This window comes from Drosophila erecta, unplaced genomic scaffold (assembly GCF_003286155.1).
Source record: "Drosophila erecta strain 14021-0224.00,06,07 unplaced genomic scaffold, DereRS2 tig00000055-arrow-pilon, whole genome shotgun sequence".
Classification (NCBI taxonomy): Eukaryota; Metazoa; Arthropoda; class Insecta; order Diptera; family Drosophilidae; genus Drosophila; species Drosophila erecta.
Window position 1 is genome coordinate 19335144 of NW_020825200.1, and position 26915 is coordinate 19362058.

The following is a 26915-nucleotide window of genomic DNA, read 5'->3' on the forward strand; positions in this document are numbered from 1 at the left end:
ATCCAATTTCCGTGAGCCGTATCTATGCAAATTCACTTAAGTGTTATAACTGCAAGCTTGAAGCGCGAAGGTCATGCGCTCGTTTAGTGAGCGATTGGACAAAGCCTACCATTTAGAAAATTATAAATGTTAATAGGCTACGCAAATAAACGAGCACCAACTTTAGACATTGTGGACACGTCCCCGTTTCCCTTTTATTTGCAGTTTTAGGCTGCGAATACGAGCAAAGTGAGACAAATCGAAAATCTAACAAAATATTTAAAATAAACTTCCCAGAAAATACAAATAAGCTTAAAACTGCCATTGGGTTGTATAGGGTGTACTTATATGCACATATATACATATGGATCTAAGGTAAACATAGGTGTAGATCTTTAAGGGCTAGAACCGTTCCCACTAGAATTAATAATCTTTGGACTGCGTGTGGCACTCAAGGCTTCGGATTCCGGGATGGTTTTACTTCCGTGCTAGTTACGATTATAGCCCAGACCGAGAATATTACGCGCCTAAAATCGAAATGAAGAATTAGCGGATCGCAAATACGATAAATGTTTGGAAACTTACCGTGATGAACGCCGAGTTAAAGGAGCGTTGGAACGTGTGCGTCATACCCTCTGTTTGGGATAGCATCATTTGCAGTTGCACAGCCTCGTCCATGCGGCTCTTCAGGAACTCCCAGGTCTGGGCATGTCCTGGAGACTTGTCCTGCAGGAAGTACAACTCGGTCATCTTCATGATGGTCGCCAGACCCACACGTCTCGTGTACCAACCAAACTAGAGGAAGCTCATTGATTAGGTCAGGCATTGTACATACGGGTTATGCGTTACTCACATCCACAGATCGGTCTCCGGAGTAGTAGCAGATGTCATCCACCAGGGTGAGCACCTGGGCTAGGGCTGTCGGCGCATGCTGCGGCTGGGCTAAGAGAGCCATCGCCTGGGGCCAATGCGTCTTATAGGGGGCAACCATCTCAAGACGCTGGCGCACTGCTTGCACCAGAAAGTCTAGAGGATCCTCCACCTCCTGCTTGCCGTCATCTGTCCTTTGCTGCAAGCTCTCCACCAGCTGGGCGTTGCACTTGCCGTTGAAGTGCGAGACCAGCGCGAAGCCACCCTCGGGGAACATGCCGTGCACCACGCTAGGATAGCCACTTTCCTCGGCACCCAGAATGATGGCCTGGCGGGTCCATCCTTGTGTGGGCACATGCTGCAGGGCGGCGTCCAGGATCTTTGTCCTTATGGCATCCACCTTGGCTTGCTTCGCGTCATCTTTTGGTCCGCTAGATTCTGATCCTGTTGCACCCAGCCCACCACCTCCGCCTGCTTCTTTTTGTGAAGCCTTTTCAGCCGCTTTATCAGCAGCATCCCTCTCCCTTTCGCGCTGATCCTCCCGGGCTCTAAAATCGTCTAGATTGGCTGCTTTTTCATCCTTTCCATAACTCCTTGCTATCCAAAAAGTCATTGGTCTCGGCTGCAGCGGAGCCAAGCGGGAGCTGGTCGCATCTGCAAAAAGGCGAACCTTTGTAGTAATACCAGTAAAACTTGGAAAAGGCTTTTATTACCTAGCTAAATTATGTATATGGAATACAAAAACATATTTAAAGAGGCTATACAATTTAGAAAAACACTGCGAGTGAATCAATAACAGCTCAGGTGTGAGGTACGCACACCTATGTGTATGTGCAACTAGATCTCAGTACGCATTTCGCAATGCAAAGCCCGCATCGCTAGCCAGTTAATTAGCACACCACTACTGGGTCAATTAGTCAGTTAATTATCGCCCCTACCAAGAACCCCCAAACCACATAGATCAGTTTAGATTTCGATTTCGTTTTCGGTTCTGTTTACACATAAAGTTTACGTTATCATTTCGCTTTCATTGTGGCCAAAATATAAGCTAAGCATTAGATGGATTTGCGATGCGTCGCAGGCGAGTGGACTGTTCGATGATCTCGCTGGCGCGCAGATATAAGGATTGCAGTGTTTCCAAACTGGTAATGGAGCTGGCCAGCACATCGAGCTTTTCCTGGCGTCCAATATCGGGCAGCTTGCTTTCCGCGTCGCCACCAGCCATTCCGCTGTTGCTTATGTTTACGGCGAGCATGTTGAGTTGGCGCTGCATTAGCTCGTCATCCGAAGCACTCTGACCCTTTTCAACGCGCTCCTTGTATGCCTTGTAATGGGCCATCGAAAAGTTAAGCGCTTTTTCTAAGGGATCTAGCAATCCCTTTTCGATTTCCGGCAGTGCCTGCCAGAAGCCAGTCACATCTGTTTTGTCTCTCGCCGCAAAGTAGCGTAGGATATTCAGAGCATGACAAAGGCGATCGGAGTGCAGAAGAAGATCGGATTTTACGTCATGAGGCAGCACACAGACGCAGAGCAGCAACATTTCGCGGAACAGCTTTCCGCTATAAACTTCCGGTAGGGGTCCGGATTCCTCTAGCGCCTTGTTCACCAGATCCTTGTACATCCCTCCGAGATAGCCCATTAGTCCGTCGTGCTGCAGTGTCCCCAGCAAATTTTTAAGGATGAGGTACTTTCCATGATCATCAAAGGCCAGAATAAATTGCCTAAGCACATGAAGTCCCAACTGCCGAAGTGAAACCTGTGGTGAATAACCCACAATCTTGCAAAGGGCCTCGCAAAAGCGCTTGTGGACATCCAGTTGCAGGGAGCTGGTGGGAACTGAGTTCTGCAAGGTACTCAATAGATGCTCCACTAATCGAAGACCACAATACTGTAGGGGAGGCTCCTGCTGCCTAAGAAGCACTTCTGCCAGATAGACAATCGTTTCGAATAGGAATAGAGGTGCATATATCCTCGGTGCATTGGCGGGCAGTTGGTTACCCACGAAGAGCGAGTGATAGTACATGGCTACAGCGTGTAGCGGAAGTTTCTCCTCGATGAGGAAGACATTCCGGCAACTCATCTCGTAGACACCTTTCGAGGCATCTAGTTTCCTGAGCCATCTGGCGCGCTGTTCTACGAGGTTGAGCAGGTAGAAGGGATCCCCCAGGCACTGGCTGACATCCTGAGTCAGGCTCTCCGTAACCTGCTGCACATACGTTCTCGTAAGGTCCTCCTTGACGTGACTCATCTCCAGAAGGGCCAGAGGACGGCCCAACAGCTGGATGAAGAAGCAAGTGAATATGTTGCGCCGATTGAGGCCGCAATCCCGGAAAGTTTGGCTGGAAGTCCGAACATCCTGCAGGATTTCATCGCGGAGCGGCTGCCGAAAGAGTCCCACGGTAATGTAGTGAGCCAGAAGGTTCTCCACCTGCTCGTTTTGCTCTATGAGTCGCGCCTGGGCTTCGTCATAGCCCTCGGTGAGGTATTGTGGCAGGGGCAATTCCCTGAGCCGCGTAAAGACGCTTTGGAGGCTCCACTCTACGGCCTGCGGTTTGTCGCGTCCCTGTCGTTGCAGCACCACTTGTAGGGCCCGTAAGTAGGCGCCGAACACATTAATACTGCTGCTCTCCTCCAAGCGCTCCATTAGTTCCAGCATGAGCTCCTGCAGTGGGGCGTACGTGGCCAGAAGCTTGAGCAGCTCATCAGAGCAGTTGAATAGCTCTGGCTCCTGGGAGTTGACCTCGTCGGAGATGTTTTCCAAACACACGTCATGGTAGAGATCCATGGCTATATGGGGCAGCAACCGTGTGTTCCTCTCCGATTCCTGGGCACTTTGGAACAGCATCCGCACGCCATCGTAAGCTTTTTCCAGCAGCAGCTGCTTGATGAGCCGCAGCAAATTGGTCGCCTTCACCGGATCCCCCACGTCCACCTCCATCTTCTGTTCCTGCATTTTATTTATTTTGTTTTATATTTTCACTGGTGTTTGACAATTTTGTTGAAAATAGTCGAGAAATCTAAGGCCGCCGGTTTTTGGCAGTCAGCATTTCACACTTCCCTCTACTCACTCTCTCTCTCACACCCTCTCTTTCGCACGCACGCACAACTCTATCGAACAGCTGTTTGTCGGGTTGCGGGCTCTCTTTCGTAACGAGCGCACGCGGTAAATTCGCGGTTAACAGGCGCAATGGGGAATTCACACTACTTACTGAGCGGCAGCCGAAGCTTCTGCAGGCGAATCAGCTTGTATATACAGCGCACGTTTGCCATTTAAGCGGCTTGAAATCGTTTAGGCAATTGAAATCGGTTTGTTTGGCATTCACCAGGAAACCACTTGCGTAGTGTTGGATAGCAGCGTGATTTATGGTACTGTAGTAGTTTCGGTATTTTCGGTATTCGAATTTAACGATAAAAGCTAAAACGGATTTCTAATTAAAATGTGCAGAAATATTCTGTTGGCTTGAGCACAATTTCCCTCTCACTGTATCACAAAATGCGAATCACCAACGATCCCCATCATTACCAATCTGTTGTTCTACAAGCTAAGCTTTAGCCACCAAAAATCAGAGCACCCGGCATACATTGCTGTTAACTGCGAATGCCAAAAACGGCTGCAGTAAACGCCACAGTAGGCCAGATATATTGTCTTCTCCCAACTCTGGTCACACTGAGTCGAAACTGAAACTGAAACTGGCTGGATGCGCGGATCGTGTATTTATTAATTTGTTAGATATTTTCGCAGACTAACTTTCCTCGCCGGGCTTAGTTAGTTATAAATTAAAAGCGCGCCGGTCCGAAAAGTAATTCTCTCAGATATTGCTATTTGAGCTCCCGAAAAGGAAACACCGAAATGCCGAAGGCAAAGTGAAATGAAAAACGAATATACACAAATATGCTGGTGAACTCTGAGCAAAAGTGCTAAATTCACGAATAAGACGAAAGGATTTAAGTCCAAGTGTCAGAGGAAAAGCCAACTGCTGTCTGTGCGGCGGCGTCTCAGTGAATTTTCCGTTTTCCGAACCCGCGACGAGGGTGGAAACGCGTGAAAAACCGATACGAAAATCCTGCGTGTGTGTGCAAATAATGTGAATAAGAATCGCCTGGAAAAACAAAGAGTCGGCCAAAAAATAAATTTAAGTAGTTGACACGAAATGATGGGCAAAAAGGCGCAATGTGCGATTCGCGGTTGTTAATGCGGGAGCAGCTCAAAAATCCAGTTTCGGGCTGCAAGGCGTGTCAGGATTGAAATCGAACCACCACCAACAGACCAACAGCAGCAGCAATAACAGCGAAAACAGCCGCTTTGAGCCAATTTCGTTGGCCCTTCTTTCCTGGTCATTCCTGTTTGACTTCATTTTCACCCAACTTTCGCCGCAGAATTTCGCATTTCGGAAGACAAAATGTCGACGCGCTCGCAATTAACCAAGGACCTCAACGGTGAGTAATGCTCTCGCTCACTCTCTTCGGCCGCCCCTTCGCCCCACCCCTCCACCATTCCTCACCCCACCTCCCACCCCCCCATCGCCGTTCTTTGTTTTGGAAAACGCATGAACAAAAACAAATGCAGATGCATCCCCTCTGCACCGTTGAGGTTTTGTTTTCGCTCTTCACTCTTCTGTTTGGGCCGCCGGCTTCCGTTTTCTTAGATGTGACACCCCAACACACAGACACCCGCATACATCCCACACCCCACACACGCTGACAAACACTGCGACATTGCCACCCACCAACCCCCCGGTGAAATCCCACCCACTCACAGTTTTCGAAGCACTGACTCCTTTAATGGAGGAACATTTTTAACATTAAAATTTAAAAATAATTCATGAGTTGTTTCGAAAATTGAAAAGATAAGTATTTCAATTTTTTTTTTTAAATAATAAATAATTCATTTTCTATATTCATTTTTGAGGGCATGCATGAAAGTTCGTAGGTAGATTCCGTGATAGTTAATTGAGCTGAAAGGCAACGCAAAGTCAGAAAGTGTAAATCCCATCAGACCGCGAATATGAAAATAAGAAGCGCTGCCTATGTACATGTGTAAATATGTATGTATTTATATATACGCATTCGATAAGAAACAGTAAGTCAGCGAGGGTTTCCATATAAATGACATTCAAAACGCGATATATTGATATCAGTGAATGGTGAGCTCTATAAATAAACAAACTCATTGTTCAATTGCAGCTAGTGAGCAGTATGGCTCCACAAACAAGCTACATGGCTACCAATTAAAGTTCTGGTTCCTACGGAAATCGCTTAACGCTTGGCCCGTTGGCATCTCCGCGGGCGTGAAAACCGATCTGACAAAAGCCGAATCACTCAGCGGCGGCATGCAGACCGCATGACAGGTGTCTGCTCCAATCGCAGTCATCCGTGAAGCACATCCACATCCACATTGGTTCCGAATTCAGAGGGAAACCCGGAAAGAGCTATGACCCACTTACTTTGATTCGATCTGAATGTAGATACTCGAAATTTGTCATTGAGTTCCCTACGCAACCACCGATAACAGAAAGCCGAAGCATTTTTATATGGAACTTATTCGCAATAAACATAAATTCGCAGTTCACTTGGCTCTGATAGCAGAGTCTTTGTTTAATACACATTTCGCCTAAATAAAAGAGGCCTCTGCAAAGGTTCTTGGCTCATTTCGAAATGTTTTCTTCAAGAGTTCGAAATAAACCATGCTCAAAGCGAACGTGTTTTAAGCAGACAATGTCTAAAGTGTCAAAAAAAAAAAATTGTCTGTTCAGTTAACTTAAAGAATCCAAGAGGTAATTAGTTGTGATTACATCCAAGTTGGGTCATGTTGGCCAGTAGCCCTGATTTCGTTGATGCAACTATCCCTATTTGCACAAAATCCTTTCCTTGTCCAAACCACTGTGCCGGTCCCTAGGAATTTGGCCCCAACTCGTCGCCGGTCTGAGTAATTTAATTTGAGTGCATTGACAGCAGCCTTTCCAACAGTCCAGTTCCTGCTCGGAGCATCGGGCTCCAAGTATCCCATTCGTGAGTCCTGTTGCCAGTTGTGGGCGTTGACACCTGCGCTGTTTGTTTGCCCACTGCCTGACTTGTTTGTGTTCCTGTCTGTATGCTCCACCTGACATGGCCATCCGTCTCCGGCTTGTTGTTCTATCCTATTTCCACGCCGGCACGGGACTTGGTTCCCGTCTGCCAATTAACGCACTCTGATTAAGTGGGAGGGGTGTTGCGCCATCGCCTCAATGCCCATCATTTATAAAATATTTTAGTTTCCACGGCAGCTGCAACTGCAGGGAATCCGCCGGAATCTGGAGCACTCACTCCAAATGGAGCATTGACAATTTTATTTATGATCTCAGCGCTGGCAGCCGCTGCTCAGGTTCCAGTGGCCTGTCCAAAATAAACTTGATTCCGCTTCAATGCGGCGGTTGCACCCGAATCCGATTTGGGCATTATATAATGGGCGCGATCGGCTGCCTGATTTATGCAACTTGGTCCGGGTTCTGTTGTTGTGATCTCCCCGTATCTTTTTCTCTTTGCTCCCTTCTTGTTTATTTAATTTAATTTTAATGTTTGGACACCTGTCGGCAGCAGTGGTTCTCATAAATAAGCCACCAAGTTTGTGCTCCTCTCTCATAAAGGCGACAAAGACCCAAATCGTCTTTGATACAAAATGATAAGAAACCGTAAAAAAAAACCTTGCACACCAAACACAGAGTTATTAAAATTGGAATGCAGTCGATTTATATGGAGATATTTAAATATATATTTAAAAGTTTTTTCAAAATTCTAAAAGGTGGGCAAACGATAAAAACAATTTTTAAAGGGTGGGCAAACGATTTTGTTAGAAAATATTTAGTTTTAATTGGTGGAAAATGCATAATTCCTTAAGGGCTTATATCTTCTAAACTAAAAGTTTTTGCAAAATTCTAAAGGGTGTGCAAAGAAAGTGGTTGCGATTAAAAAAAAAAGAGTCAACTTTTTATTTTTGAAAATCTGTTACATGTTATTCAACGTATGCTCTATACCCTTTGAGAGTAACAGTTATAAAAATGGTTTTATTTCTAGACCTTGTTTTGAACTTACACATGTTCTTAGATCGATAATACTATGATATCTTAGACGCCTTTCCGTGCGTATGTTATAACATGAAACACTTTTAACGTTTGCAGTAGTACTCCATCACCCTCAAAAGCTGTCTTAAGTTCCCCATCTGCTCGCTCAAATTCCTCCACTCTCCCGCTTCTGATAAGTCTAATTGGCCGATAAGAACGGTCGTGGGTATCAGCACTCAGTGCTGAAATCGCCGCGCTCGGTGTCAGGCCTGCCTTTGTAAAGTGGCAGCGCACTGCCAATGCTAATTGGTCAAATCCGCTAAAAACGCGCCGCCTGCCTTCCGACTTATAGCCAGATACTATCGCATCATAGTCCCATAGGTGCAATTACCATTGTTCGTATTATCGAGCACCGTTAGTGCTGGAATGGGAGAAATGCGCACCATGGAGATGATGACTCACATCGACCAGTACCTGCGCCGCATCATCGAGCTGCAGATACGGGACGTGGTCAAGCAGAATCGCGACAAAGGTGAGCAATAGAAGATCACCTCGAAGCGGTCCGGTGGAATGGGTGGTGCTAGTAATATAGCTTCATTTGTTTACCGTGTGAGTCATTGGGCCATGCACATTCTACATATCAGCAAACCACTCCCAAACTTCTCACTCGCAATCAGAGCTTCCATTCTAGTTATTCTGACTTTATTTTCCACGAATTCTTTATCCTATTGCTTCAGAAATAGGCCCTACACTTTATGAAACTAAGTGTTGGCATGTTACTTGCATTCTTAAGGATTCATCATCTAGAATGCAACGAAGTGATTTATAAACAGATATTCACAGATTGTATTCATAAATGGACGAAAAAAATGCTAGTTTGGCGTTCAGCTAAACTAACTATACTATCTCTTATGTTTTTTCCCGATTCTTATGACTAATTTTATTCCTTTTCGAAACCCCGACAGCGCTGCTCACCGGCGATCGATTTCTAGCTTCGGTTTGGTTTTCGGTCAGGTGTGATTGCTCAGGCCATTTTGCACTTCATAAAGTTGGTAAATCCAACCCCCTCTCCTTTGGCCACGCCTCTGACCGCACCTTGCTCGACGGAAATTGACTTGTTGAAAGTTTATTGATGGCTTGAGTGGCTGTTGTTGCTGTTGTTGTTGTTTTGGTTCTGCTTGTTGCGGCGAACTCTCATTGTTTGTTTACGCATTTGTTTGGTCTGCCTTCAAAGGGTTATCTCGAGCGGTTCGACTGCATTTACTCATCCAGAAGACGATTCCCAAGCGCTCACATTGTAAATGCCCCGAGGCCGCTGTTTTGCAATCTCACATTCGAATATGAACATAAGTAGATACGCAATGTATATGCAATAGGCAAATAAACAAATGAAATGAGTGTGCCTAGTGAGACTTCCTCGTGATCTACTGAAATCGTAAATAAAAATAATTTAATGAGTTGGTGGCGGGGCGGGATATTGCAATAAAAATAATATTTCTATTAAATAGCGAACCAGCCCAGCTTTAACATTTATGGTTTATGAATAAATGAATAGAGTTCCACTCCTCTGTTATATACCAGCACAACTGAACATAAATGGTAAACTATACATACATATTCACTCTTATTCAACCATTATTAACCTTACATAACCCTGAAGTATCCTTCCAATAACCTGAATTTAAAGTAGGGCCACAAAGCTCCGTTGCTTGTGGCTGAAAAATGGCAAAAGCGGTCTCAAATCGTTTGACCTTCCCCGAGTGGACGCAATAAAATAGATTGCCCCACCGAGATGTGTGTGAGAAAATTCCCAGACCAAAGTGCGAAATGCAAAGCTATTCAAATGATATGTATATTAAATGCAAACGCCCGAAACCAAAGCTTTTGAATTGGAATGCCCCAATTTGCAGGTCTTGCAAAAGCCGATGCCATCGCTGACCTTTGAGTGACCTAGTTATGGAGAGTATATCCCGTGGATATCAATACGCCGGTCGATAATTTATGCCAGCAATTAAGTGCTGGCTATTTGCCATCCAACTAAGTGGCAAATTGCTCGCAATTAGCGCGCATACTTAATCGCTGTATATATACATGCTACACTCTATACTCTCCAGCTCCACCAGCTTCTGTTTTTATTTCCAGTGACCTATTAATGTTCTCCGCCACCGTTTCACTCTCGCTTTTCGAGCTGCTCCATTTTACTGATACCTGCGCTCCGCTGCACATATCCTCGCTGCTCATTAGTGGCGCATAAACATTTTTCACCTGATTTGGAAACTAGTTTGGCCACATCTCGAAAGCCACAAAAATGATAATAAAAAAGAAAGAACGCACGCGGCATCCACAAAAGCCGAATAGCCGAAACACGCTCATGTGCTCCATTTTCCAATAGACAAATGCGAATATCTCCCCACTCTCTCGCCAGCCAGGTGTCTACCCCTTTCGTTCTGCATCTCTGGTGTTTGGCGAAATTGTGTCACCAAAGAAGTGACGTTAATGACGCCGCTCGCATCCCTGACCTGGCTTTAAGCCCCCTCTCCTCTGTCTTTTGGCCAGCTGCTTTTGGCCCACTTCTTTTTCGGGCAAAGCGACGGGGGAATGGCCCCCTTAGAGAGAGAGAGAGAAAGAGAGAGACTCGAGAGTCGTAGGAGAACCTGAACCTGTCGCTTTCTATTGCTCGAACGAAAATTTCGCACAATAAGTTGCGTTTTGAGGTCAAGCGAATTAAACCCGCCACATGCCACGCCCACGATTGGTCGTCGCCACTTGTTAACAGCAATTAGATCAACAACTGTGACTCACGGGCAATAAATTGGGGCCCATTTATTTGTTTACTTCATCGCACAGGGGTCAATACATTTTGATTGCCGCACTTTCATGGGAAGTGGCCTGAATTTCGGGCTGGCATCTCGAAGCTGCTGCCAAAGTTTGTAATTTGCATTTCTGTTATCGCTGAATAAATGCAGCCACTGCCCACCGTCTTTCCTGCCTTTCTACCTTTTTGTGACTGGCCGCTCCATTGTGCAAATATAATTAACATAACGTAAAGTAATCGCAACTTTTGAGCCAAGAAAACGAAAATAACTATCTTCGTTTAACTTTCTTTTGTGCCGGCAGAGCTGCCAAACGAGGCAGAGGCCTTGCCATTGTTGCCTTTGGTTTCTTCTTCGAATAAAATGGCATTAAAACGTTGCCGTTAGCTGGGCTTTTTGGCCGTTCTCGTGTTTCGGGTTATTACTGCAGACTAACTTCCCAAAGTCACATTTTCCGTCACTCGAACCCGATTATCGTTCATTGAACGTTTTTGTCGTTATTAGACTTCTCATTCATATACTATAAAAGAAAGTTATATTAAACCCGTAAATTATACAAACTAAAATTTAAATAAATATAACTTACTTTGGTCAAGACAAGCCATTGGCTTTCATATAGCTCGAAAAATTTAATTTCTATTCGGCCTTGGTATTATCTGAAATGCTGTATGTATCTGTATCTCAATCTTAGTTTCCCGTTGCGAAAATTGTTAGACAAGTTCTTCCTGAGTTTCCCAGTGTAGAGGCGCCTTCCTCACTGTCATAAATCCCCCCATGAATCCACTGCCCCTGGTCAATTGCTGTCAAACTGGGAAATGGCTCCCTGTCCACTTCGGTGCTCCTATTTATTTGTTAGCCGACTAGTTTTGACAGCCTTTGTATTTGCACAGGCAACGATGACGTCCATTAGAACCTGCAGCGTATGGAAAGCATACACTTTGCTGCACACAATGCGAACTACAGATTGAAAACACGAACTACAAACACGGTGTTAAACGAAAAGGCGCTTTGGACAGATGACACATGCACCTACACTGCCGCCCGCACTCGCAGATACAGATACATTTATGGCCTCAGATACAGATACACATTGTATCTGGCAGTGGAGTATTTTGAACTCGTGTAATCTCTGGCATTGTGCTGAGCTGTGCAGCTGCAAAATGTGGAAAAAGTGGAAAAAAAGTGCGCAAAATTGGGTCACACTCGTTGGCTTTTATGCCAGCTTAGATTGCCGTCGATAGCTCCTCATGCCGCGTGCAGGTTTTCCAGCCGAAAGCAAACTTTTTGACAAACTTTTGAGAGTCAGTTCCTTGAACTCCAGGGTAGCATATATACGGGCCGCCGACGAAAGCTGATTAAGAATTAAGAAGCGAAATATAGGTTATTCATCCAATTCTTTTGCGTCTAGAGTTAATATTTTTACTATTAGTTTGAATTATTCGTTGGAGAGCGATATGATAAAATACCCTTTTTATTAGTTACGTATAAATTACTGTAAAATATGTTCAATTCAGTTATTGTATTAAAACGTACACTTGGGCGTTTAAGTCGTTTAGGTCATATGTAGATTAAACTATATAGATATTCCTATAAAGACACACGTGAATTACGTAAGTTCCCGTGCACCAACTGTATCAATTAGAATACTTTCCCTGAAATGACTTTTCGTTTGAGATGCAATTAGCGTTTTCAACATGCCAACTGAGTAAAATAACCACAAAAGCCAATTAAAGGTCAATTTCCTTTTGTAGGAAATGGAGTCGCGACAGAAACGGACTGACATGTCCGGTGCAGACGGCTAATAATGGCCCAGAAGTTGCAATCCGATGCAGCACTCAAATGGCAGACAAAATGTGTCCCAGGCCAATGACATATCATGCAGAGAGCTTTTTTATATAGGTATTCCAGATAAACATACACGACCTCGTTGGCGTCCAGTGTTGGCTCATTTAGCCATCTATTACGCTTGGAAAACAGTTCTGCTGACTTGTACACCAAACTCGCAATTTATACCCGTTACTCGTAGAGGAAAAGTATGTAACAAGCAGAAGGAAGAGTTTCCGACCATATAAGGTATATATATTCTTGATCAGGATCAATTGCCGGCCATGTCCGCCTGTCCGTCCGTCTGTCCGTATGAACGCCTCGATCTCAGGAACTACAAAAGCTAGAATGTTGAGATTAAGCATGCAGGTACCAGAGACATAAGCGCAGCGCAAGTTTGCCATGTCCACTCTACCGCCCAAAACGGTTTTTTATATTTTTTGTATTTTTTAATTTTTTTATCGCAATTTTTGACAGTTTTTCCAGAAAATTATGACATTTGCGTTCGCACTTCCACTAGCTGAGTAACGGGTATCTGATAGTCGGGGAACTAGGCTATAGGATTCTATCGTGTTATTCATAAAGCAGGGCTTTCCGAAACGATGACTGAATTTGACTTATCTGAATTTGACCCATGTCAATTATTCCCAGAATAATTCATTCAATTCTCCGAATATTTTTCAAATTTGTTGTTGGGAACATCTAATAAATATACATATTTGAAGATCGAATCTTTCAATTTAAAAGAAATGCAACCAAAATATCTCTCTGATAGAAATGCCCTATGTCAGAGAATACTCGAATACTTTCTGGAGAACCTTGAATTCATAGGTTTCTTATAACAAGACTCTGACCTCATTTGTGTGTGGATTGTGGTTTTATATCAGAAGGAAAATTCGGATTGAGGGTTTATGCAGCGGACTTTGTAATCAGATAACAAAGCAAATATAGTTGAAACCCCGAAGGAGAAGAGCATGGAACCTTCAGTAATTTCCGTTTGGGTGCACAACTTCACTGCGAGCTCTTCCTATTCCACATGATATTGATACAGTGGCACCCGAAGTTCATAGCCCACAAAAAGCCATTTCTGGTGGCGTTTTCTCTGCCCGAGTTCGTTGGCATTCGACGCGCTTGAGCTCCATAATTAAGAGAGAATCAGTGAGCTGTTGTTGATTATGCCCGCTTGATTTGTATCACCCACTTGGTGTGCGTGTGTGTATCGTGCGTGCCGAACCGTCTTAACAATCTATTTCGGCCATAACGCGCAATTGGCACTCATTATCATAGGCACCCACACCCGCGCCCACTCCTTGAGCATCGCTGCCTGGTGTGGTGGGCCATAAAGACAAACTGTCACTTTATTTATTTTGGCCCCACTCTGGGTTTCCGTCGCTTGAGTGTGGTCAGGATCGAGGGAGCCCCGCAGCTCTGTTTATGGCCCACTTTATGCAAATCCATTGTAAAGCTAATGGGCGTATTTCTCCGTCTATCTTTTCACCCTCAAAGCAGTTTGGTAATTGCTCGAGAAATTCCACGTTCTGATTCATTTTGTTGTGTATGCCTTGAAAGTATATGCTTTTCGACATACTCTTGTTGGTCCTTGATCCTTGTATGATCTTTGAACGATATATTTGGCACAATACAACGATTCTTGTCACTTTGCTGTAAATTAACTACAGACCCCTAGGAAATAGACACCACATTGATCTGCATTACCTCAGCAGATAAGAACTTACCCATGGGCAAAATACCCTCTCCTAGGGTATGAGCATTAGCTTTGTTTGGGGAGCTTGTGAGTGGTGGGCGCGGCAGTTATGCAGGCATTTTCGACATCTCAATTCCTTTTCCCCGTTGGCACATGCCTGTTATTTCTGGTGCTGCTGGTCCTTTCCCATTCCTTTATGGTGGCGTGCCCAGACGGGGAGTCATAACTCCCGGCTTTATGTCGGAGGTGCTTGGGAATCTCACATGCCGCTGGCATGACATAATATGGTCACCCCCAGTGGAGGGTTCCATCGGCTTCCCATACACTCGCATTTTTCCCTCTAAATAATTCGTCATCGCTGGCGCGTGTGCACAAAGAAAAGAGAGTTCACTTTGTTGTTGGGTTATATGCTAAGTAGCTGTCGCTACGAATCGGGGAATCGGGGAGTCGGGTGGGAGGTTAGGAGAAGGAGGCTTCAAGGGTGTTATCGCCTGAAAATTGCTATATCTACGTGTTTCGTTTGAATACGTTTGAATCAATTCGTTTTACTGGCGGACAGTGATATAATACTCGAGTTTGGCATGCACAACAAAGCCCCAAACTTGGGTATATAATAATGTCATTCATCCATACAGATATCTGTATAATGTATGCAATTGTGCACAGGGAGAAATGTGGCTCACCTTTTTATTTTAATAAAACGAAACTGAAACTGAGAAGAGATGAAAGAACGATGGTCTTTGTATCTGTAATTACAGTAACAAAGAAAATTGCTTATCCCCAAAATATAAAATCTATTCTCAGCAAATGAATAACATAAAACATAGGCATTTAACACATATACATTGTTTTTAATTACATTTAATGAGTAATCAGATCGTTTTGTTATCGCAAGTCGCGTTTACGACAGCGACTTGAGCGGCCTCGGATGTGACTATTTCATTGGCGAACTAAACTGCCACTGGGGCTTTTAATTGCATTTCCGTTTGGTCACCAAGCGATCTACGTTCTTATTCCGATTCTCAAGCATCTCCTCTCCATTATCTCATTGCAGAAAGCGTCAAGTCCATTCTGGGTCGCCACACAAAGATACTCGTCAAGTATATGGTCAAATTGGAGACGAAAGGCGATAAGACGGAGAATCGTGTTCTGGTAAGTGAAGAGCCTCCTTGGCTAGCTGGTTAATTGGCCTGGCTATCGGCCTGCTGCCAGGCCAGCTACTTCAGATCTTTTGGCCTCCAGATCCGATGACGGCCAGCAGACGCCGTCTGTCAGCGGCCCAGATTCAAATTGCCGCATCTACGGGCAGTCAGCGGTCCAATTTGTGCTAGCAAATTGCATCCCCCAGCCAAATTGCCTCAAATTCGAAGGAGGCTACCGTTTCGGCTGAAGTGCCATTAATGTAATGAATATCTGCAGATATAGCCCGCGAATTGAGCATTCCCTTGACTCACGTCAAGTTGGACTTTCCAGTAGTTGCAATGAGAAAATATAACATAACTAAACTATTAAAATGTAGCTTAAAAATAACGCAAAAATAACTATTATCAGCTTAAACTGAAAATCGTTTCGTGAATTCTCATATTTGAGGGTCACTGTGCTCATGCTAAAAATTAACGTGACATAATAATAAATTATTTCAAAGTACTTATTTGTTTTTGGAAACTGGACGAATTTAATGCTAAACATTTAAATATTTGCTTAAAGTTATTTGTGTCTAGTAGAAATCTGAGCTGCTTCTTTTCTTTATGTTTAGATCTACCATAAAATAATAGGAAATATATATCTATGAAACCAGCTAGTACATATATTAGTACGCGGTACTACAGAGTCTAATCAGTCTGTCAAACTGCTCACTTAGCTAAAGCTCTTGAACATTCCTATGGGGGATCCGATTTGTAGCTGCCCGTAGGCATGTAAGTGGCCCAGAACCGTAATTGATATTTTATAGCATACTTAGCGGCGCAGGGGCACGACTTCTGCCACCTGGGCAATCCTTGTGGGCCGGACTATGCTAATTTCATTCGTGGCCACTTGTACGGCCGCTTGGAGAGCGCACACAGCTGGAAAATTGATTTGTGCAAGCGGCTTACAAGGTGGCAGAGACAAAGTGTCCAATTACCAAAGTCGATGGGGCCAACTCTTCCCCATTATCTCCGACTCCAGGAGCTCTGAGCTTCTGCATTTGAAGAGTTAAACGAATTACCCGACGCACTTTGATTTGCCATTAAAAGCAGCGAACTTTTCTCAATCAATTCTCGCTAGACAAAGGCCGGCCAAATTGAGTTTTGAGTCTCTGGTTCTCGTGATAATGGAGTTACACTCCACTGAATGCCTGAGGATTGGCCTCCATCTGCCCCCGTCCCGTGCATTTTTAGCCAGGCATGTTGGCACGCATGTCTGGTGTGTGTTTTCTTTGCCAATTACAACACTTTTCCCCATGTCTTGCACCTCCTTTCTTTTCGCAGGTCTTCACTCCCGTGAGGGTCTATTTGCTCAGTGCCAAAGTGCCCACCAAAGTGAGTTAGCCATCTGTTATTCTCTATTATCATAACTTAAACATTCATTCATATTCATTTCCCCCAACAGATCGAATGCCATTTCCACTACCTGGATATTGTGGGGGTCGAGAGCAAGAAGTCCACCCACTTCGCCATTGTGACCAGCGATCGGCCCTACTCGTTCGTTACCACCGGCGATGCGGGCAATTTCAGCTCGGTAAGGCAAAACCACTTACTGGTCATTATGCGCAGTGTTCTATATGTAATTACTTCAATTTGATGGTGTTCATTCTGCAGAACGCTGATGTCATTCTAACCGATCTAGCCTCGGCCATCAAGCAGATATTCCCAACAGTTCCTCTAAAGTACATCATTAGAAAGGTAAGTAATGGCAATTTTGAAGGATAATATAGGTATTCATTAACTTCTTTAAGTTCGGAACAGGATGTACTACTTAATTATTTATTAGAATACGAGTCTATTTGGATATTACTGTTAATATGCTTCCATTAGTGGACAGTAATCAATGCAGTTAACTTTTGCAAAGATTCTTGTTGCAAGTTGTATGTATCCATAAAAAGTTTACCCATCGCTTAAACACACTCTGTGCGGTTGGCCGGTTGAGTACCGACCGCTTCTGACTCACGTCTGGCTTTAATTAATGTTTAATTAAATACTTAGTGAGCAACTGTGTGTATCTGCGAGGGTACATGTATGTATGTGCTATGTCACCCACTGTGTCAGCATGCCACCCCCGCCCACTGCCCAATTAGGCCTTAAGTGCATAAACGTCGTCAGCAGCGCAAGATGATGGGGTTAGGAATTCAATGCATTTGTAATGCTCCTGGCCCCAGTTCGACGTAAATTATGCCCGGTATGTTTATGCAAATCGCCTGAGATTCGCCCACGAGACACCACGACCACGGTTCCGTCGCACGCCCAACCCATAGATGTTGTTGTTTAGCGACTTTTATCTAGCGATTTGTCTAGTAAAAACAATTGAAGCTACATGGCTGGGATAATTGCCGCAGGGCACGCGACCCAGACGTCATCGGGTTTACGCCTGGAAGTGCAGCTATCAAAACTCACATTCAACAAGAGTGTTAAATGCGAGATTATGTTTAAGCAGATGGCAAAGGAAAGGGGCACAGAGAAATAGTTTTCGAGGAGTTTAGCAGGCAGTCCGACACTTCGCATTGTTCTTCAAGTTGGTCAACTTCAGCAACTCAACAAAGACGGACTCTTGAGACCTTTAAACGCCCTCCTAGAACTTTTAAAACTAAATTTTGCATCAGGTCAATGAACTTCCTTTTGGTTTTTGTGCTCTCCCTCTTTCAGATTGATATACAGCCACCGGAGCGGGAGACCATATTCTCCGAGGAATTCAGACCCTCCGATCCCCGAAATGTGGGTCCCTGTGGGGGATTCAGTGCCCAGTACGCCTGCATGTGCGATTTCCATGGCGTTCCCTATCGCGAGGAGGTGGCTTGGGATGTGGACACCATCTATCTGTCCCACGACACGCGAGTCCTCAACTTGCGCGATTTTGACCACCTGGAGCCAAAGTAAGATGACACACAGAAGTGTTCTAGGTAATTGATGTCTAATTTCATTGATAATTGATTTCAGAGACTTGATGGCCATCGTTTCGGCGCTCGAATACAACACGTTCTTTCGTGGCCTGAAGGCAGCCCACATGCGATTGTCCCACGAGACCCTGGAACGCATCCTGCACGTCCTTAAGCGTTCGATGTGGCTGGAAGAGCTGCACCTGGAAGCATTGGGCTTAAGGTAGGGATTGTAATATTTTTGTAGGATAGCTTTGATCATTTTTTGGTGATCTTTCTTGCAGATGGGATTTCCTGAACAAGTTATCGATTTCTGTGATAACGAATAGCAATCCCGCCATTCGCACCATCGATCTAAGCCACAATATAATTGAGGATAAAGGTTCGTACTCAAATCCCCGGATGCCAATCAACTGCCCTGCACCCGGTGCCCCTAAACTACCATCGAATTGTAATCGAGACCCACCTCGTGTAATCCAATTAATCCAATTCTTGTCTACCTCTCTGCTATCGTTTCTCTTCCCCGCCGTTTCCATGTATTCTCGTTTGTCGGTTTTCCATTTTGATTTGCGATTTGTGTAGGAGCAAGTTCATTGTGCGCCCTATTTGGAAAGATTGTACAAGGTTTGCAGCCACCATTAGACACCATAGCAACACAGCCATCTAAACAAAACATAGACATTGTATTGTTGTTGTGTTACTGCTATATTGCTGTTAGCATTCTTCTTGTTTTCCCTAAGTTTGCAAATTATTTTGGCGACATGTGTGGCCATTGTTGAGCCGCCAAATTGATTCTTGAGACTATGTCTCCCATTGTCATTGACGATTGCCACACAGGTTTTCCCATAATATTTCTTCATTCTGGTCATCAAGCCGTCTGCTCTATGTAAACCAAATTGATCAATTAGACAAACAAATCTGTAATTATTTGAATTGGCAACAAACATCATGCTTTTCATTTATCCCACAGTCGTTGTACGTGTGAGGTCCACATTTTGCTCTGTAACTAATAGTATATCGTTTTTCTGTGAACAAGGTGCCATTCATTTGGCTGGGCCCATAGCCAAGGTATCCAAGGGTCTGTGCAAACTGGCCTTGGCCCACTGTGGACTAACTTCGAAGGGAGTCAATCAAATGTCGCACTCGCTGACGCTTAATCAAAGTATTTCCAACTCGCTCACGCATCTAGACCTAAGTGGTAATAGTCTCAAAGATGATATAACCGTAAGTAGTTCGTTGCAAAGCGAAATACTAAATGTCAATAAAATATTTAATTTTTTGCAGAATTTGCACAATTTCCTGGCTCAACCCAATGTACTGGAGCACTTGGATCTGGCCTCGACTGACATCACACTGGAAAATGTAAGCTATTTCAGGTCCATAGAAGTCCCAGAACTCAATTTTGGTCTATATGCGTTGCAGTTGTTTGGAGCTCTGTTGCGCGGCTGCGCCACGCATTTGGCACACCTGAACGTGTCGCACAACTCTTTCAGCACCAAGAAGGGCAAGGAGATCCCGCCCTCGTTCAAGCAGTTCTTCACCAGCACCTTCAGTTTAAAGCACCTCAACATCGCCGGATGCAAACTTCCCATGGAGGCACTGAAAAACCTGCTGCTTGGCCTGGCCTGCAACGAGTCTACAGCCGGACTTTATCTGGATCTCAGCAGTAACACGCTGGGCGCCCAAGGTGCCCATGTGCTTGAATCCTGCATCCATGGAGTGCGAGTTCTGCAAAGCCTAGATATAAGCGATAACAGTGAGCGGACATGAGGATAACCATTGTGATCAAAATGTAATTTCTTGAATCTTCCTCAGATCTTGATGCTGAGCTGGCGCCCGTGCTTACAGCCATTTCCAAGAACCCCTCTATTCGGACGCTTCACCTGACCCGCAGCCTTACGGGCATGAAGCCGAAGCACATTCCGCCCGTTATGGACGCCCTAGTGAACCTCATCCAGAAGGACGACTTCCCGCTGGTCGAGCTGGTACTATCGGAGAATAAACTGAAGCACGACCTGCACGACTTTATCAACGCTCTGGGCAGCAACCAAAGCCTTCAGAAGCTAGACATCAGTGGCAACTTCATGGGGGATGTAGGCGCCCGACTCCTGGCTAAAGCGTTGCAGATTAACAACCGCCTGCGTACCATATATATGGATAAGAACGGAGTGACCTTGCAGGGTTATGCGGACATCGTTTACGCATTGGAGCACAACCACAGCATGCGCACCATTCCCTTTCCTGTTTTCGATATTGCTCCGCATCTGAAAAGCCACCCGGATAAGACGGATGCAGTAATGCGTAAGATGCAAGAGCTACTGCAGCGCAACTGCAATGGATTAAAGCGGGCCACCGGGCATGGATTCCGGCTGCAGCACGGCTTCATGCTCTCCTCCACACACCAGCTGGTGGATAAGTTGGTGGCCGAGACTCAGGACACAATTTCGCTGGCTAAGGGAGGCAGTGAATCCGCCTCGGCGGTGCAGCGCCTGATTACCGACGCCGAAAACTGCAAGCAACTGATGCCAAAGCTGCAAGAGGCCGTTCGCAACGACAGTCATCCCATCGAAATGAAGCTGACCCGAGTGGCCAGTGAACTGAGCTACACGATTAAAAGTTATCTGGAGGAGACCCTGGAAACGATGATGCGCACTGGAATCGAGCAGTGCCCCAAAACTCTGGGCAACCAGATCGTCGTTCAGGATCTTAGAAAGGCTCTTGCCGAGCGTTTGGTGGTCCCCGAAGAATTCCTGCAGATTTGTCTGCTCAACAATGCCGGCAGCGAGATTATGAACAAAGTTGGGTGAGTTTCGACCAAGTTAACAAATTAAGAGAGTAGATTAAAGAGCAATATATTCAAGAGAAAGGTATTCTTATTTACATGAGCATTATTAACAAACTATAAAAAAACGTAATAGGTGAGATAAGAGAGAAATCGAGTTTCTAACCTATCAATGCGAATGTCGATTAGAAAAGTTCGTAAGCAATTATATACATACATATGCTAACCGAGATAAAGAAATTTAGATTATTAATATTTATATTTAATAACTAAACCTCGATAGCGAAATATGCGTAATACGTGACCTAAAATATTATTTTATGGTTGAAAAATCGTTAGAAAAAATCGGTAGAGTATAGAAATACACAAATAAATATATTACATGTGTAAGTTGTGAGTAATATTCGCGGAAAAGTAAACATGTTACTTCTGGCTATTCGCCAATGAGAAGCAACAAAATAAAAACACATGATTCCAAAACCAGCTCCATGTGGAACTCTCTGCCCGCTCTTTTCGCTCCAACAAAAGTTGAAAAATGTCTGTTTGTTTACGTATTCCCATATACACATGAGTGGGAGAGCTACCGCTTAGATAAGATTAAAAACTACACACCGAAAACCAGAAACAGCTGAATGCATTTCCACTGTCGTCGGGATTTCGAAGCCATACACTTCTGTTGCGGGATTTGCCAAAAATACATAGGTTTATCTGCGTTTATTAAATCGGACCAGCGCTCATTCCTTCAGTTTTCTCCCAGCTGTTGGGAAAAAGTGTCGCGAAGAAATGGGTCTCATGCGGACTTTGTGCTGCTGCTTCGGCGGGCAGAACAGCCAGTCTTCTGGCGCAAGTTCAGCTTATAAAGAGTGTCCTGACGAGGAGCCTTTGGAGGAGTTGGCCGCAGATCCAAAAAGATCTCATTGTTCACATAAGAAGTAGATTGTCCAAAACCTTGTTTAACTAATTAACTAATTGTTTATTTCCTCTATGCCCACAGTGAGATCGAACAATCCCTGGCAGCCGCCATCTCAGATCGGGCTACAGATGAGGTGCTGGAGGCCCTGACCCGCTACCGCCGTGGCATGGGCATCGCAGAGTCGCCATCGGTGCTGCTGGACGAACCGCAGACGCCGGACATCGTGCGCAGTCGCTCCAGTCATGTAAGTTATATGTTCGATACGGCTTGCTAGCGAACATATCGAGTGGGTGGCTTTTATCAGCCCCGCTAATGGGAAATGTGATGTCATGGCCCTAAGCCCCTCGGCTGGGTTCACTTTCGCTTCGACCCACAAAAGTGAGGCAGTTGTTATTTGGATCGTCGGTGCTGCTGCTTTGGCTCTGCTTATCAGCGCATTCGATTACAAATATTTTCCCCACTTTTAGGAGTTGCCGAATCAAAGAACTATTTAGAGTGGACCTAGACACTAACGAATATATTGTACGCTTCTGTTCCAGGATGCGGATGGTTTGATCATACGACCGGGTGGACGAGGCTCGATATTGCCCAAACTGGGCTTGGAATCGCCCACTGTAAGTGTTGAAAATCTGTCGCTACCCAAGTGGATGCAATAGACGCCTCCGAAATCAGCCAAATAAAACGAATTAGTCCATAATCACATCTTATATCAAAGAGTATATGCGAACAGTAGAGTGCCAATACTTATAAGAAGAGCTATACCATTCACACTCCACAATTATTCAATCACACGCTACCACATACATACATATATGCTTAGTACATTCATGTGTAAAACAGAACACTTATTCTATACCCAAATAGCTGGATGTAGTTGACAAATGCTAAATGAAAGAACCTCACTTGCATCACATACTTCCCAACATACATACATTGAATCTCATGAATAAATTGCTTAAATGTGTACACCAAATGCTCATGCTCATTATTTTTCTCGTGTCTTCCTGCCCTGATCTGAACATCATCATCACCATCACTGTCAACCAAAACCGAAAACGAACCAAAATCAATTGTACAAAATCGCAAATACTCGTACTCGTACTCGTTCTCTAAACATACTATAATTAAACCTTGTCTCCAACTCATTTACATAATTGCATTTCAAAAACCAAACAAACACAAAAAGAAATTGGAATATCTCAACCTTGTAAGTAGTTTTTGTCTTGTTCTTAGCCTATCTATTAATCTATAAATTCTTCCCTAAGGCAGTGTTTTTTTTAAATGGAAAGAATCCGAAAGAATTCTTTGGTAGATTTGGTCACTGTTTTGGGAAAGGCAATAAAGAATTCCTTTTTACTATCCCACTGTAGACTGCTCGATTCTGTAGACTATCTATCGTATCTCTTTATTCGTTTTGATTTGTAGTCCTTGTAGAGTCCCTCAAAAAACCTAAAACAATCTTCATTATTTCATACACTCAATGAAGCATAAGCATCTCATAATATACATACATCCAAACCACACACATCTTAATCCTATTCGATATACCACAGGCCACACCGCATTTACCCACCAAGCGACGCAGTCTGGCCAAGAAGGTGCGTCCCCAGTCCGTGGTGGAAAATCTCAGCCTGGGCCACTTCCCTGACCTCCTGGAGTCACCCTCCTCACACCGCTCCAGCTCCCAGTTGTCTGCCCGTGCAGCTGCTGGTGCCGCTGCCTTGGGAGCCGCCAACATGACCGACAGCATCGCTGTGGACGACGGAGGAGTGGATGAGTGTTGCGACTCCATCACGGAGTTGCCCAGCGCCTCGTTCCAGCTGCAACACCTGGTCAAAGGTCGGCCAAAGCGGGCCAAAACGCGTGCGCCCACTCGACCGTTGGTCACCACCGAGTGTGCCGGGGGCAGCAGAGAAATCGGCGAAGGCTTGGAACACTTCTTCCGGCCCGGTTCTGTTACACCCACTACCCTGACTCCGCTAGTTTCTCCTACGTCAGAGGAATGCAGCTCCCTGTCGTTTGTGGACAGCCCCACAATGAGCCGCGATGGGAATGGACACATGACCTCCGAGGAGACCACTCCCATTCTGGAGGAGCGCCGACCAATTAAATTGGAGCGCCAGTCGCCATTGCTCAAAAGTAAGTTGCAAACTACCATCGGATATGAGCAACAGCTCTAAATTCGTTATTTTAAAAAAATTAAAGGTGCGTCATGGGCAACCCGCTCCCGATCTACGGACAACCTAGAGAAGTATTCGCCACTGGTGGGTCGTAAGTCCCCGCTGGTCAAGATGCGAACAGAAGGTGGTCCCGGCTCGGGATCTGCCGGCGCTGAGGAGACTAACTCGCCCAGTTCTAATCTACTTAAAGCAACCACTCGAGAGGACAAAACGCGTTCGCCCAGCAGCGATTCGATCAAAAGCCATGCCACAGGCGAGGGAAGTGTGATTGTGAAGACTGGCAACGGCATCCTGCGAACGCCCATAGTTCTGCAGAAACCGCGACCATGGTCAGTTGTGGGAAGCGAACCAAAGGCAAGCGGAGAGCTTATAACAGGCAATGGTAATGCCGACTCCAGTAAGACTACGCCGGAAAAACTAGAAGAAGGTGGGTGAAGAAATTGGAAAGGAATAAGGAATAAGAAGTTAATGTTTCTCTTTCCGCTTAGATGACGTCGAGGTAGTGACATTTGGATCTACCTGCAGTAGCTCAATTGTTGGCATCACGCCGGGAATAGCTTTATCCACGAGTGGCGGTGGAAGCATTGTTGGCATTACACCAGGTAGGTAATTTCATTGTATAAATATTCCATAAAATTAATTAAATTTGGCTTTCTTTCAGGAGGTGCCCTTGAAAAGAAGTCTGTGCGAGAACTAGCAGCGGGTCTCAACAGAATGGGTAAGTTGTTCACTATGCATGCGCATGAGTAGTAGCTTGAAAATGCCTGCCCAGCACCTACCTCATCTGTTAGTAGAAGTGATGCAACCTCTTTTGACTTCCGTTGTTTTGTATCTTATTTATTTTCATATTTTGATTTGTTGTACTCGTTACCCGTAAAGAACTCCCCCTAAAGCCGCCCGTTATGCCAAGAACCTTGCTGAACGTGGCGAGTGCCCGCACGAGCACGTCCTCCACAGGCTCCACCTCCAATAGTGTATCTGACTCATCCACGACGACCAACATATCGATGACAGTATTAAACCAGAGCCAGGCACGACCAAGGATCGTGGGGTCGACCAGCAGCACCGAGACCATCACAGCGCACAGCACCACCAGCGACCACGAGAAGCAACATGCCAAGGCCTGTGCCAATTTAATCAGCAACGAAATCCTCAGTATGCGCAATGGGCAGTTGGGCGCCAAGTCTGGTAGCTGCGCGGAAAGTGGTGGCGTGAAGCGGATCGCCGGCAAAGAGATCTCCACGCTATTTGAGGTTTGATTTTCGACGCCGGAGCTGCAATGCGATAACATGTATTCATCACCGATCAAAATTTGGTGGCTACTTCGCTTCGTTGATTTCGGTGCTCATCCTGTGCGTCTAACATTCGCATTTGTTGCATAGTCCTTAAGTTCTGTATATTAGCCAGTATGCCGCATTTTGACTGTAATTCCATCTAGTTTGTGTTTGCCTGTTTAGCTCCTATTTAATCGAGCCGTCTAATGGAATTACTCTTCCGCTTCCCACAGGAGACATTAGTTGAAGAACTGCAGCAGAGCATGGCGACCAGACGTGGTTTTAGGGACTCGCCCTACACCAAGGAGGATGTCGTTGATTTATAAGTGTTCTAGTTATATGCTCAACATTCCCTCACATCGACCCCTAGTCCTTCTCCCAACCTTTCACAGTTTTCACGTGATAGATAGTAGGGTTGATGATAACGTTAAGTGATGACAATGAGGAGATGAGATGATGGAGACAGAAGGATAGATGGAAACAAGGTTGCAACTTATCGTACTGAACCATTAATTTATGTGCAATGCCACGTGTGTGTTGTTTTTATTTGGCAATTTAGAATGAACGTGATTTATTTATTGATATAAACCCTGATACTTTTATCCAAATTAACTTTTGCATATTTTTAAAAATGTTTTGTGTACTATATTTTATATTTTTATGTATTTAAATGAGTTAAGTGCCAATTATATACAGAATTAATCTACATATATTTTTAGCGTGTGCTATACAACAATTTCAATAAAACTAACGAAGATAACGCAATGAATATGATACACTATACATATTATGTAATTCGATTGCGTGTATAAGAACTATTTTAATGGCCTAAACCCAAACAAATCTAAATGAAATATACTATTTTTTATAACTGCTTCCAAATACAAACTATATGGTTTATTATTTCCCCCTTTTTATTTACCTTGCCTATACACATATTTATAGTATTTAAGCGACAATCCGTTTTCAAATTTTAAAGCGCGTTATGCCGCCAGAAACAAATGCATTTATTTAGAAACAAAGCGGAGACCGACGATCTTATTGATTATTTTCTAAAAGTTAACAATTTACGCTAAGAAACTAGGCGAAAACGAAACCGATATAAAATTACTGAACCATTAAACGACAGAAAACCGAAAACCACAGAAAACTAATTCCCCTTATCCCAAAACGATCAATTTAAACTTTGAAGATCTAGTAGTTTGCACCAACGACACAGGAAATGTTCAGAGAAGCGTTTAATCTTTAAACCAGTCCACCACCGACCACACACTTCGAGTTTTGAGTGTATCCCGTTCTCATTCAAATTCAAGTCCTTGAAACGAAATAAGAAAAACTTAACGTGTTCATTAATGTTAAGCAATTAAAACTTCATTGTAATCTATTGAAATTCAAATTAAACGAAAACGATATTGGACAACCGTGTTATTTATTTTGAAATATTAAAACGTTGGGCGCCCTAATGGCAA

General features: G+C 44.4%; 3 protein-coding genes across 11 annotated transcripts; 1 reads left to right on the forward strand and 2 right to left on the reverse strand.

Annotated features, from left to right (window-relative positions):
- Positions 1–303: 303 nt before the first annotated feature.
- LOC6542117 (ubiquinone biosynthesis protein COQ9, mitochondrial) lies at positions 304–7927 on the reverse strand. 2 transcript variants are annotated; one of them, XM_026979601.1, is made up of 4 exons: positions 7918–7927; positions 833–1503; positions 565–774; positions 304–506 (listed from the first exon to the last, which is right to left on the reverse strand). In XM_026979601.1, exons 1-4 carry the CDS (start codon positions 7919–7921, stop codon positions 468–470), a joined length of 924 nt encoding a protein of 307 aa, XP_026835402.1. In that variant the 5' UTR covers positions 7922–7927; the 3' UTR covers positions 304–467. The 2 variants fall into 2 exon arrangements, with proteins under 2 accessions (XP_026835402.1, XP_001970586.1); XM_001970550.3 differs by lacking the exon at positions 7918–7927 and adding an exon at positions 4059–4222.
- LOC26526550 lies at positions 1542–4087 on the reverse strand. Its single transcript, XM_015160042.2, has one exon. The coding sequence runs from the start codon at positions 3800–3802 to the stop codon at positions 1898–1900; it is 1905 nt and encodes a 634-aa protein (XP_015015528.1). The 5' UTR covers positions 3803–4087; the 3' UTR covers positions 1542–1897.
- LOC6542774 (F-actin-uncapping protein LRRC16A) lies at positions 4470–26862 on the forward strand. 8 transcript variants are annotated; one of them, XM_015159125.2, is made up of 22 exons: positions 4470–5286; positions 15283–15380; positions 16697–16747; positions 16818–16946; positions 17027–17110; positions 18068–18294; positions 18359–18520; positions 18582–18679; positions 18880–18921; positions 19334–19521; positions 19582–19659; positions 19720–20053; positions 20113–21100; positions 22074–22236; positions 22532–22606; positions 23179–23199; positions 23546–24131; positions 24198–24599; positions 24661–24774; positions 24834–24890; positions 25052–25425; positions 25680–26853. In XM_015159125.2, the coding sequence occupies exons 1-22, from the start codon at positions 5250–5252 to the stop codon at positions 25770–25772; spliced, it is 4401 nt and encodes a 1466-aa protein (XP_015014611.1). In that variant the 5' UTR covers positions 4470–5249; the 3' UTR covers positions 25773–26853. The 8 variants fall into 8 exon arrangements, with proteins under 8 accessions (XP_015014611.1, XP_026835398.1, XP_015014613.1 ...); XM_026979597.1 differs by lacking the exon at positions 23179–23199 and having other exon boundaries at positions 25680–26862; XM_015159127.2 differs by lacking the exon at positions 18880–18921.
- The last annotated feature ends 53 nt before the right edge of the window (positions 26863–26915 follow it).